Below are 14,302 nucleotides of genomic sequence, written 5' to 3'. Positions count from 1 at the left end.
ACTAATTTTTATATTTAAGGCCACAGTGACTCTGTAATAATAATTTGTAAATTTTCTCTGAATTATTAGTTTTTTAAAGTACTTGTTTTTGTTTTCTTAAAATCAAAGTGAGCATTCCCTTGCCATTTATTACAATATGTGCAAATGAAAAAAATGAAAAATTGAATTTCCAAAAAAGTCCTTATGAAGATATTTTATGCATTCTGTTTGCCTTCTTTACATACTACTTCTTGTATTTAACAAATTTAATGTATATTATCATTTGCTCAATCATTTGTTTCCCCAGGAAAAAACTCTTTCAAAACTATTACCCCAATATCTAGAAATGCATATTATAGTGGAAAAAGCTTTGGTAAGTCAAACCATCTCCTCCTCCCCTCCATTCCTCAATCTTCAATCCTCTCTCTCTTTTTTTCTCTCTCACTCTTTCTATCTTTAAACTTAATGAAATTTTTCTCAATTTCAAAGCACAAAATTAAAAATTTGGAATTGTTTTATTATTTCCAAGTAAAGATGCTTTGTTTTAGGTATTATTACTAAAAGCTAAAACTAGCCTAGAATGTGTTACACTGTCTATTCCATGCTTCATCCCCAGCTCAGCCCAGTATCTCTTTGACCCCATTTTCTAACAGTCTTGCCTTGCTGTAGCCTCTTTGTTCTTATGTTTTCTTTGAACATACCAGGTATTTACGATCTTACAAATTTACTTAATACTTTTTCAACTTTATGTCAAATAGTTGTAATATGTAATTGTATATATTTAAAGTGTACACAATGATTTGATATACACATATATTGTGGAATAATTATCAAGATCAATATAATAAACCCATCTATCACCTCACATAATTAACTTTTTCTTTCTTTCTTCCTTCCTTCCTTCCTTCCTTTCTTTTTCTTTCTTTCTTTCTTTCTTTCTTTCTTTCTTTCTTTCTTTCTTTCTTTCTTTCTTTCTTTCTTTCTTTCTTTCTTCCTTCCTTCCTTCTTTCTTCCTTCCTTCCTTCCTTCCTTCCTTCCTTCCTTCCTTCCTTCCTTCCTTCCTTCCTTCCTTCCTTCCTTTCTTTCTTTCTTCCCTCCCTCCCTCCTCTTTTGTGTGTGTGTCTTTGTATGTGTATGGTGAGAACACTTAAGACCTACTCTCAGCCCAGCCAGTGTGTCCCAGTGGTTGAGCATTGACCCATCAACCAAGAGGTCACCAGTTCAATTCCAGGTCAGGGCATATGCCTTGGTTGTGGGCTTGATCCCCAGTAGAGGCGTGCAGGAGGCATCCGATCGATGTTTCTCTCTCATTGATGTTTCTGTCTCTCTAAAATCAATAAAAACATATTTTAAAAAAAGATCTACTCTCAATTCCTTTCAAGTATATAGTACCATATAATTAACTCTAGTCACTATTCCATACATTAGAACCTCACAATTTATTCTTCTTATAATTGAAATTTTGTATTCTTTGATCTACAAATACACATTTTTGTTTGTAGTTACATAAGTTTTGATATGGCATTTCCATCAATATTTATGAGTTTGTTTTTTTATTGAAAATTTTCTAAAAGATGCATTTTTTTTTTTTTTACTGAATTTGTTGGGATGACATCAGTTCACAAAACCATACAGATTTCAAGTGTACAACTTAACAAAACAACATCTGAACACTGCATTGTGCACCCATTGCTCCAAGTAGAGTCTCTTTGTCCATCTCCACACCTACCACACCCCTTTCCCTCTAGCTAACATCACACTGTAGTCTGGTCCATGGGTTATGCATATATGTTCTTTGGCTAATCCCTTCAAATGTTTTCATCCAGCTTCCCAACCCCATTCCCCCCTGATAGCTGTCAGTCTGTTCCATGTATTTATAACTCTCCCTATTTTGTTTGTCAGTTTATTTTATTAGTTTCCACATATAAGTGAGATCATATGGTATTTGTCTTTCTCTGACTGGCTTATTTCATTTAGCATAATAATCTCCAGGTCCATTCATGCTGGTGCAAAAGGTAAGGTCTTTTCTTTCTTTTTCTCTTCTTTTATGGCTGAATATTATTTCACTGTGTAAATGTACCACAGTTTTTTCATCCACTCATCTCTGGATGGGCACTTGGACTGTTTCCAGATCTTGGGTATCCTATATAATAAAGAGCTAATACACTAATTAGACCGAACAGCAGAACGACCATCCGGAGGACCTTCCAGACAAAATCGGGGCTGCAAGGGCTAAGGCAGCCATGGCTGCGAGGGTTGAGCCTCTTGTATGAATTTCATGCATTGGGCCTGTAGTTGTAACTAATACTGTAATGAACATAGAGGTGAGTTATTCTTTCAAATTAGTATTTCAGTTTTGGTTTGTTTTTTGGGTTTTTTTTTGTTTGTTTGTTTGTTTGTTTTGGATATATGCCGAGAAGTAGGATCCCTGGATCATAAGGCAAACATTTTTTAAAAAAACTATACTGTTTTCTTAAAAATAATTTTCAAATTTGTGTGAGAAGTGTGTGTGTGTGTGTGTGTGTGTGTGTGTATTGGACTCTTGGGTAATTTAGAATTGTATTGGTTAAATTTAAGGTATTTGAGGATTTTCAAATTATATTTTGTTGTTCATATTTTATTTTATTTCTTATGGGTAAAAGAGCATGATCTGAATGATGTAAATTCTTTGAAATGCTTTGTTACTTCTTTCTGACTCAGTATATTTGTTAATGAAATATTTGTTAATGAAATCATATAGATTTTCAAAAGATTTATTATAGCCAGAACCAGGTTGGCTCAGTGGATAGAGCATTGGCCTGTGGACTCAAGGGTCCCAGGTTCAGTTCCAGTCAGGGGCATGTACCTTGGTTGCGGGCACATCCTCAGTGGGGGGTGGGGGGGGGAGGCGTGCAGGAGGCAGCTGATCGATGTTTCTCTCTCATCGATGTTTCTGGCTCTCTATCCCTCTCCCTTCCTCTCTGTAAAAAATCAATAAAATATATTTAAAAAAAGATTTATTATATTCTGTCCTAATTTGATGCAGTACTTTATACATGTTAATGAATGAGATATTTTACTATGTTTTCCTGTTTTGGGCCGCTGGTTCCATCAGTTATGGAAAGAGTTGTGTCAATATCTTGAATTATTGAATTGAATTATATTCTTCTTTTAAATTGTACCAATTTTGTTTTCCATATTTTGATATGTATTATTTTATACTGATTCAGCATTGCTATTTCTTCTTCCTTATATATTCAGAATGCTGTTCTTATAAAATAAACCTTTGGAGTTAGTGATGCATTACAAAGTATGATGATCTTTAGTATTAAAAAAATTTCTACTACCATTTGATGATCTTGAGTATTCACAAACAGATAGTCATAACTAAGGATTTTTCTTATTTGTTTTATACGTCACATGTACAAGGGTGGGAAAAGTAGGTTTACAGTTGTTCATATGGAAAAAGACATGCAGGTTATGATAATAAAAACGCAATAATAAACTCTGTGTTTCCCATACTCACAATTATAAAATCTACTTTTGCCAACCCCCTTTATAGCACTTCCCTAATGCAGTATTTTGGTAATATAAGGAAAATATTTTGTCTAAAATGCACTTAATTTTTAATTCATCAAACAGAAATATGTAATTAAATTTACATTATTTCTTTTATCAACATTTGTAAGCAGTACATCAGTTTTAATAATCATGACAATTGTGAATGAGCAAAATATACAGATTTTTCAGATTTGGTAGAATTCCGTATTTTGTATTTGTCTAATTAGCAACTTGTATGGAGATGTTAAGCTTTTTCCAAATATGACTTCAAAGACCAGATGTATTCATTGAGCTCCAAAAAAGCAGTATATGTCTTCTCAAGAATGTAGCATTTATAGAGAACAACTTTCCACATTTCCTTTACATTATTTCATTTTATTATTTATCAAACTTTTTTGAGTCATTCAATCCACATAATTCTTGCTTTCCATCATTATAATTTGTCTTTCTCCTGTAGATATATTTGAGTATTTCAATTATTTTTCATGTTTCTTTATTTGCTCCTTTTTATTTAGTAAGCATACAACCAGGAATACGATGCCATCTGCGTCAATAGAAAGTTCCTAGCTCAAGAAACCCCTTTATAATAAGTGAGAATCTGTAAAGTCACTTCAGTGCCTCTTGAGATTTCAAGAGTGTCATTTAAATATATAACATGGAGGGTGGTGGGAACAGATGAAAGAAGGTGAAGAGATTAGCCAAAGAATGTATAGGCATAGTCCATGGAAACAGACAACAGCGTGGTGATGGCGAAAGTCAGGGGTCCAGAGGGTGGGTGGAGTTAGAGAAAGGGGGAGGGGATGGGGGGCCAAGTGTAAATAAATAAATAAATAAATAAATAAGTAAGTAAGTAAAATACTTAACATGTGAGAATGTCTTTGAATGCCCAAGTACAGTTTTTAGTTCTTTTCTTTTATTGTAAATGTTATCTTGTTTATATTAGTATGCTTTAAATTGTTTGAAAAATTCTGTTTTTTCTTACTGATATTATCAAGATATAATCATCATCTAAAAAGTTGCTATCACTCACATTTTAAAGAAACTGTAAAAAATTGTTTTTCAGTATGATTATATGGGATCTGAAATGATGGCTGTAACACAGAAAATTATCCAAATTATTGGCCTTGTCAACACTGTAAGTTTTAGCTTTCTTACATTTATAATTTTATGAAAAAATTAAGAAAAATAATTTCCATTCTGTTGTATCAAATTAAAGCCTCAAAGGCCTTTCATATCACAAATAACCCACTAAATGTTTTCTTTATTTTTATTAATTTTGATGTAATAATTTGTTACTTGAATAAATATAACATACATTTTATTTCTAGATGTTTACTCAACTCAAATTGACCGTGATACTGTCTTCCTTGGAATTGTGGTCAGATAAAAACCAAATTTCTACCATCGGGGATGTTGATGAGTTATCAAAAAGATTTTTGGCATGGAAAAGGGATTATCTTATCCTACGGCCCCATGACATAACATTCTTACTTATGTAAGCATAATGTTCTACATTGATAAAATATATACATAAATAATTCTATTAATTTGATAACTGAATACATTTATTGTTTTTTTCAACATCCCATAGGTTCCTTTGAAAGCATTAAATAAAACACATCTGTTAAAATGGATGTGATAGTGTAATTAGAAAATGATTAAATTATTTTTTAATGAATCAATTACATAACAGTATATTTTGAAGTGCTTTTTTTTTTTTTTTAAATTTTTTTATTGCTTAAAGTATTACAAAGGGTATTACATATGTGTCCATTTTATCCCCCCGCCCTAGACAGTCCCCCAGCCTCCCCTATCCCCCAGTGTCTTATGTCCATTGGTTATGCTTATACGCATGCATACAGGTCCTTTAGTTAATCTCTTACCCCCCTACCTCCTGCCCCCCAACCCTCCCCGGCCTTCCCACTGCAGTTTGACAATCTGTTTGAGGCAGCTCTGCCTCTGAATCTATTATTGTTCAAAAGTTTATAATGGTCTCTATTATCCATGAATGAGTGAGATCATGTGGTATTTTTCCTTCATTGACTGGCTTATTTCACTTAGCATAATGCTCTCCAGTTCCATCCATGACGTTGCAAATGGTAAGAGTTCCTTCCTTTTTAGAGCAGCATAGTATTCCATCGTGTAGATGTACCACAGTTTTCTAATCCATTCATCTACTGATGGGCACTTAGGCTGTTTCCAGATGTGAGAGGGTTTCTTTTCATATTTTTTATGATATCAACTATACTACAGAATATATACATGTAAGCCCTAGCTTATTAATGATGCAAAGAGTGACACTATTCTGTTAATATTACCGAAAATACGTTAACACATTTGGTGTGTACTGTTTGACAAAGAGGAACTTGTCTTTTGGTAATATATAATTTTAAAAAATGCTTATCTTTAGGAGAGGCAAGATATTTTTCTTCCACAAATTAAAAATCCTTTTTGTTTTAACTTTTAGTGATCAAAACAATGAATACAAAATAAGGGAAACTGAGAAGAATTTGAGATAATAAAATTATCTCAAGCCTAGGAGTTAGGTTAAGAAAGATAATTTGTATTAAAATTAACTGTAGCCCTACCTGGTTTGGATTGATGGATAGAGCGTTGGCCTGTGGACTGAAGAGTCCCAGGTTTGATTCCAGCCAAGAGCACATGCCTGGGTTGTGGGCTAGATCCCCAGCAGGAGGCAACCAATCATTGATTCTCATCATTGATATTTCTATCTCTCTCTCCTTTTCCCTTCCTCTCTAAAATCAATAAAATTGTATTTTAAAAAATAAAGTAAATTGTAATTTGTATTGATTTGAGCATTTTGTATAATATATTATCCACATCAAAAAGTTATATTTGAAAAATTATTTTAAATTTTATGGAAGATTTATTTTAATAAATAATGAATAAATTTTTCTGAATACCTATTTTAATGAAAAAATCTATGTTATAATAATGTAGTTACAGGAAACATCCTAAATATATGGGAACAACGTTTTCTGGCATGATATGCAATAAAAGCTATGATGCTGATATTGCTGTGGTATGTAATATTTGTTCTTTATATTATATTTTATAAGTTTTATTATATATATAGTTAAGTAGTGTATAATAATTTGATTTTTTTCTCTGTGTGTATATTATTATTTTATTGGCACATTATTTTAATCTCAGAAAGCTTATTTAAGTATAGATTTCAAACATGAGAAAATATTATTAACAAGCATTAATATATCCATTCACCAGGTAGACATAAAAGATACTAACATTTTTCATTAGATTTTCTAAGGACAAATCATTTTATCAAATTGAAAACCTCTTGTATGCCTCCTTCAAAAACAGGAAATAGCAAAAATGAATTTATGTTTACCCTTCATATATATTTCATACTATTGTTACAAGTATGTCTACCCATTAATTATATATTGTTCTGAATTGTTCTTATTTTATGTAGCATTTCAGAACTATTTCAACAGCTTTTTAAAGGACAGATACATGTTGAAACATATAACTTTACTACAATTACTTTTGCATAAAATGTTTCTTTTTATCAAGTAATGCACATGTACTTATTATAAATACAAATCGTTTTGTAAGACTGAATAAAATTAAACAGTTCCTTGCATAAACTAGACCCCTTGAATCCTCTTTCTCATTTTTTTAACTTTTCCTCCTGGCACATAACTTCATGTTCATTTCTAAGCTTTACTGAAGTGCATCAGATAGAGGGAACATTGCACAAGTCCTCATAGTATATAACACAGTTAATACATAGGTACAAACATCACAGAGATCAAGAAATAAAATATTATCGACACTTCCGAAGACACCCATGAATCACGCCTCCTTCCACGGACCTCCCTCACCAAAGAAAACCACTGTGCTGCCAAGGTCAGGGGCTCAGTTGGTTGAGCATCTGTGTTCTGTTCTGGCTTTAACCTTCCATCCGATTCTGATACTGAAATGCTCCTCTTTCTTTCAAGCTTAAATCTTATAGAATAACAGGAAGCCTGTTAATTCATTTTTCTACTTTCCTAGGTGATATCCCATGTTTTCATTCACATACAGGCACATATGTACACACAATCTTTTTCCCTTTTAGATATGAGTTACTTAAATGTTAGTATACATTTCAATTGATGTGGAAAAATTAGGGAAGTTTAAGGATTGTGCTTGTAATCATTAAAGGGATGAGAAAGGTATCAGTTTATCAAAATAAAATAATATGCACTGCAATCAACCTTTTTTAATAAGTTCTCATTCCTAATCGTTTTACCATGGCTTTCCCTATATCTCTAACTTCTGTTATTCCTTTTAGTGGTAGTTTGTTTGTTAATCCTCACTCAAGGATATTTTTCCATTGATTTTTAAATAGAGTTGAAGGGAGGGGGAGAGACAGAGAGAGAAACATCGATGTGAGAGAGACATCAGTGAGTAGCCTCCTGCATGTGCCCTAATCAGGGCCAGGGATTGAGCCTCAAACAGTGGTACACGCCCTTCACCAAAATTGAACCCAGGACCCTCCAGTCAACAGACCAATGCTCTATCCACTGAGCCAAATTGGATAGGGCTAACTTCTGTTATTTCTTTACTTCATTCATTATACTACAACCTTTGAATAGGTTCTCATATAAACACCCTACCCCCATTATATTGCTGGATCATTTTCCAAGCTTTGTAGCTCAGCCTAAATATCAATTCCACATACACATGTTTCTCATTACCTTAACTAAATAGTTATACTCCTTCTCAAAATTCTCTATGGGAACACTTCTATTCCTTCAGAGTACTTCTCATTATCTCTTTATACTTGGAAAGTTTGTTGTGAATTTCCTGTTTATTGTCTTTCTCCTCTTCTATAATACTAGTAGCCCTGTGCACGAATCCGTGAGCCAATAGGTCACTGCCACCCTCCTATAGCTCTCTGCCCACTGCCCCGCCCTCCTGTAGCTCTCCCCCTCCCCCATCCCCTCCTCCCTCATAGCTTGCTGCCCTGCCCCCTCCGGTAGCTCTCCGAAGCCAGCTGTACCTTGCTGTTCCACCCTCCTGCTGATCCGTGATCTGGTCATGAGGGGCTTGGTTGTTACGCCTCAGGGTGTAATGGCTAATTAGCATATTCCTCTCTTATTGTATAGGATAAGATTCAGGTGTGAGCACAGTCTTTTTTTTAATGCAACTATAGTCGTATCTTCTATCATAGTACTTGACAGGTGTGTATGTTGAATTAACTAATATTCATTAATTAGATGAATTGCTTTAATGAGAGAGATAAATGTGTTTTATATAATTTTTAAAATATATTTGTATTGATTTTAGAGAGTAAGGGAAAGGAAGAGAGAGATAGAAATATCAATGATGAGAGAGAATCATTGATTAGCTGCCGCCTCCTGCCTGCCCCACACTGGGGATTGAGCCTGCAACCTGGGCATATAACCTGACCAGAATCGAACCATGACCCTTTGGTTCATAGGTCTACTCTCAACCACTGAGCCATGCTGGTTGGCCCAATGTGTTTTATATTGATTGCATCAGATTTCTAAGTGGGTAAGTCTACAGAATTTGGGTATGTCAGTTTTTAAATCAGAGAATATTGGTAGTTTTACATAATATTATGTTTCATAATTAATTAACTAGTATGAATACTCATATCAATGACATATCAAAATAAAGTGTTATAAAATATGCTGAAAAGAAGTTATCAAATATAAATTTTCATAGGAATAAAATGTATTATTACCTACTTTTGTTTTCTTCTTATAAAGTGGTTTTCTCTTCAATATTCTTTATTATAGTATACAGATGCAATAACTTTGGAAGGATTTTCAGTTATTATAGCTCAATTACTTGGCCTTAAAATAGGACTAACATATAATAACACCAATGAGTGTTCTTGTCCAAGAGCTACATGCATAATGAACCATGAAGCAGTGTAAGCCATTTTTTATTCCTAATTAATTTCACAGTACATATTTGTGAGGTTGTTTACAGATGAGATGAATGTTTTATTCTTTATGTTCAACTCCACATCAAAAATAGGAAAGGTCTGCTGTACATGATCAGATATCACAGTAACAAATTTGTCGAAGTGATACAAAACTCCAGAAAGTGCTAAATCCCACTGAAGGGAATTAGAGTGTATGAGGGGACATAATCTAATATAATAAAAGAGTAACATGCAAATTGACAACACCTCCACTATGCCCCAAGCCATGCCCACCAGCCAATCAGAGCAACTATATGCAAATTAACCCACAGAGCTGGAGCAAGCAGGGGGCTTGGTTGCCCCAGCGATGGAGGAAGCCAAGCTTCCCGCCTGCCCTGGCTGGCTCTGGCCTCCACTCAAGGCAATAAAGTTTCAATTATAGAAGATAAATAAATCCCAGATACCTGCTTCCAGCAAGCCTCCACTGGGATCTTGGGTGGCTGGGGGCTGTGGCCAGCCTGCAAGCAGCCATCAGCCCCTCACCCAAGATGGCCACAACCTCATGGGGTAAGAATCCTCACTGGGGGGCTTGGCCAGCCTGCAAACAGCCATCAGCCCCTCACCCAGACTGGCCAGGCACCCCAGCAGGGACCCCCACCCTGAAGGGGCTGTGGCCAGCCTGCAAAGAACCATCAGCCCCTCACCCAGGCTGGCCAGGCACCCCAGCAGGACGCTAACCCTGATCTGGGACACCCTTCAGTGCAAACCAGGTGGCCCCCACCCTTATACCAGGCCTCTATCTTATATAATAAAAGGGTGATATGCCAATTGACCCTAACAGCAGAATGACTGGGAATGATTGGTCACTATCACACACAATGACCACCAGGGGGCAGACGCTCAATGCAGGAGCTGCCCCCTGATGGCCAGTGAGTTCCAGAGGGGGAGCTCTGCTCAGTGACAAGCCAGACTGATGGCTGGCCAGTACAGCGGTGGTGGTGGGAGCCTCTCCCGCCTCCTCATCACTAAGGATATCCGACTGCAGCTGAGGACTGCTCCCCACCGGCAAGTGGACATCACCCAAAGGCTCCCAGGCTGCCAGAGGGATGTCTGACTGCCAGCTTAGGCCCAATCCCCAGAGGAGAGGGCCTAAACCAGCAGGTCATCATCCCCCGAGGGGCCCCAGACTATGAGAGGGCACAGGCCGGGCTGAGGGACCCCCTCAAGTGCACAAATTTTTATACACCGGGCCTCTAGTCTATATATATAAAAGGCTAATATGCTAAGTATCCCTCCCCCATCCCACTAGTCGCTATGGTGCACACTGACCACCAGGGGGCAGAAGCTCAACTCATGAGCTGCCTAGCAGAGGAGCAAGCCAATTCCTTTCAGGGCCATGCAATTCCACCTTCAGCCATGGGTTAAGTTGTTGCTGAGGCACTGTTGGCCTGAATCTGGTTTACTGCACACTTGCGTTTGCATTTCACTTCCTGTACAACAGCAATTCTGGGACCCCTTGGGGGTTGTTGGAGAGCTGGTTTCATCCCAATCTCCCCAGGCCAGGCCAAGGACCCCACCTGCTGGAGGGACCTCACTTGCTCCACAGATGCTGGGGAAAAGCCACGGGAGGTTTGCTCCAGGGTGTGTCTGGCCCTTCTTGCCCAGTCCTGCCCTGCTGGCCACCTTCTAATTAATTTCCTTTCAATGTGCATGAATCTGTGCACCGGGTCACTAGTTTTAGATGATGTTGTTAAGAAAGACCTCTTTAGAAAGTAATATTTGAGCAAACCTCTGACTGAAATAAGAGAGGAAGTTTTGTGTATAGAAGAGAAGAGCATATCAGGTGGAGAGAAACGTAAATGATGTATGTAGGTATGGACAGATAGATAGATAATAGATAGATTTAACTATTATACCATATTTTTTTTCTTGGGATGATACATCTTTTATGTAATTTTACAATGTTAAAGACAAGCAATGATAAGTTAAAATTTAATCTTGGTTGACTTTAATCTCTGCTACGGTACAAGTTTTTCATTTGAGCTATCTTGCAATGCATGTCATTATATGTGGAGTATTGTTTAGATGTGGTTTTATTAACCTGAGTAATTTCATTTTAGGGGTTCCAATGGTGTAAAGATTTTTAGCAACTGTAGCATGCATGACTATAGATATCTTGTTTCAATATTTGATGCTAAATGTCTTCAAAAATTTCCAAATTTGCAACCATTATATAAAAATCAATCAGTGTGTGGTAATGGGATTTTGGAACTTAATGAAGAATGTGACTGTGGAAGTGAAGAGGTGAGTAACAAAGATTGAAATTGGAGCACAATTTCTTGTGTTTCTAATAAGTGATTATCTTGGTATATATGGGATTATATATGAAAATATCTACACTAATAAAAGACAAACATGCAAATTGACCATACCTTCACTATGCCTTAAGCCATGCCAACCAGACAATCAGAGTGACTATATGCAAATTAACCCAAGATGGCGACCAGCAACCACGGAGCTGGAGCAAATAGGAGGCTTGGTTGCCCCAATGATGGAGGAAGCTAAGCTTCCCATCTGCCACGGCCGGCTCTGAGCTCCAATCAAAGCAACAAAGTTTCAATTATAGAAGATAAATAAACCCCAGATACCTGCTTTAAGCGGGCTGTGGCCACAGAGTTGGAGCGAGCAGGAGGCTTGGGTTGTCCCTGGCAATGGAGGAAGCCAAGCTTCCATTCCGCCCACCCTGGCCTGCTCTGAGCTCCTCTCAAGGCTACAAAGTTTCAATTATAGAAGGTAAATAAATCCCAGAATAAAAAAATAAAGAAAAAAGGAGAGAATGAGAGCTTCTGTCACTGGGGGGGTTTGGCCAGACTGAAAACAGCCCTCAGCCCCTCACCGAGAATGACCAGGCACCCAAGCGGGGACCCCCCCACCTTAAAGGGAGTGTGGCCAGCCTGAAAACAGCCCTCAGCCCCTCACTGAGAATGACCAGGCACCCAAGCGGGGACCCCCCCACCTTAAAGGGAGTGTGGCCATCCTGCAAACAGCCATCAGCCCCTCACACAGGATGGCCAGGAACCCCAGTGGAGACCCCCACCATGAAGGGGTGTGACCAGCCTGCGAATACCCATCAGCCCCTCACCAAGGCTGGCCAGGCACCCCAGGGGGACCCCCACCCTGATCCGGGACACCCTTCAGGGAAAACCAGCCGGCCTCCAACCATGCACCAGGCCTCTATCCTATATAATAGAAGGGTAATATGTAAACTGACCCTAACAGCAGAACGACTGGGAATGACTGGTCACTATGACACACACTGACCATCACGGGGCAGATGCTCAATGCAGGAGCTGCCCCCTGGTGGTCAGTGCGCTCCCACAGGTGGAGCTCTGCTCAACCACAAACCAGGCTGACGGCTGCCAGTACAGCTTTGGTGGTTGGAGCCTCTCCCACCTCCTCAGCAGCACTAAGGATGTCAGACTGCAGCTTAGGCCTGCTCCCTTCTGGCAAGTGAACATCCCCCGAGGGCTCCCGGGCTTCCAGAGTGATGTCTGACTGCCAGCTTAGGCCCAATCCCCCGGGGAGTGGGCCTAAGCCAGCAGGTGGTCATCCCCCGAGGGGTCCCAGACTGTAAGAGGGCACAGGCTAGGTTGAGGGACACCCTCCCCAAGTGCACAATTTTTGTGCACTGAGTGTCTAGTATTATATATTCAACATAGAACTAAGATATGAAAATGGGGACAAATTAGATATCACTTTCCCACACCTCTTCAATTGCAAAGATTAGTCATGGGAACCTGGTTTGCACACATTGTTCCTGATTATCCCAGCAGAGAGCTTTTAAATATATAAGCTAAATAAATTCATTTTTCTACACAATTTAATGTCTAACTCATATGACCTCACTCTCTTTTTTCTCTACAAACTTTTCCTGAATTTGGTTCACATTTTTCTATCTCTTGTGGTTTGCAAGAATGTCAAAACATTATAATATTTCTGTCTTCTTCATTCACAATGTTCCTATATTTTCAATTTTCTATTTGCTCACTTCTAAATATAGATATCCAGGCTACTATAGTTCCATCAACCAAATATTCAAAGCATGCTATTTTCAACATATAAGACTACATATTTTGTCTACTTTAATATCATTAATGTATAATATTTAACAATCCCCCTCTACTTAAATATAATAAAATTTTTCCATGATTACTCCCCATAAGTTACTTCACTTTGTGTTGACCTACAAAAATAACTGACTACCACTTGTTTACATACTATTAAAATTGTTTTAACTATCTCTATTCCCCCAAAATAACATGGGGATGTAGATAGGAAAAATAGTCTATATTGTAACAATCATGTATGGTGATAGAAAATTACTAGATTTATTATGGTGATCACATATGATGGTATATGTCAAATCACTATGTTGTATGACTAAAACAGTTATGATAGTGTATGTTGACTATACTTTAATAACAAATAAGTTTTAAAACATTTATATGGTTTTAAGTTAAAAAAGACAAAATCAAATTACTGTCCTGAGATTTTATACTTAATGATGAAATAAGTAAAGACATCTAAAATGTGCTGCCAACATATTAATATTCTAACAAATAGTAAATTATAAAAAAGTGTTTAGATTATAATAATGCTTCAAAATTTTATAAATAAATGCATTTACATGGAAAAATAGTTTTTTAACATCATTGTAATTATCTAATTTCAATGACAATTGACTGCCATTTTACCTAGTAAAAATATACATGTATTGACATTTCCTGTTTTATTTATTTCATTATAGTAAAAAATAACACAGGGTTAATATACTAAATATATTTTTATTATATATATTGT

General features: G+C 37.0%; 1 protein-coding gene across 1 annotated transcript in view; it reads left to right on the top strand.

Moving 5' to 3' along the window:
- Window positions 1-14,302, top strand: part of LOC308512650 (disintegrin and metalloproteinase domain-containing protein 18-like) — a gene marked incomplete at both ends in the record, with an annotated part of 78,852 nt that overhangs the window by 23,884 nt on the left and 40,666 nt on the right. The window contains 6 exons of the mRNA XM_081082250.1: window positions 287-352; window positions 4,583-4,654; window positions 4,848-5,014; window positions 6,481-6,562; window positions 9,312-9,448; window positions 11,563-11,746. Coding sequence (XP_080938376.1) covers window positions 287-352; window positions 4,583-4,654; window positions 4,848-5,014; window positions 6,481-6,562; window positions 9,312-9,448; window positions 11,563-11,746 — 708 coding nt within the window. The remainder of the gene's footprint in view (window positions 1-286; window positions 353-4,582; window positions 4,655-4,847; window positions 5,015-6,480; window positions 6,563-9,311; window positions 9,449-11,562; window positions 11,747-14,302) is intronic.

Source organism: Myotis nattereri, assembly GCF_964212035.1.
Source record: "Myotis nattereri genome assembly, chromosome: 2".
Taxonomy (NCBI): Eukaryota; Metazoa; Chordata; class Mammalia; order Chiroptera; family Vespertilionidae; genus Myotis; species Myotis nattereri.
Note: the sequence above shows the minus strand (reverse complement) of the source record. Positions and strands in the feature narration are given on the sequence as shown.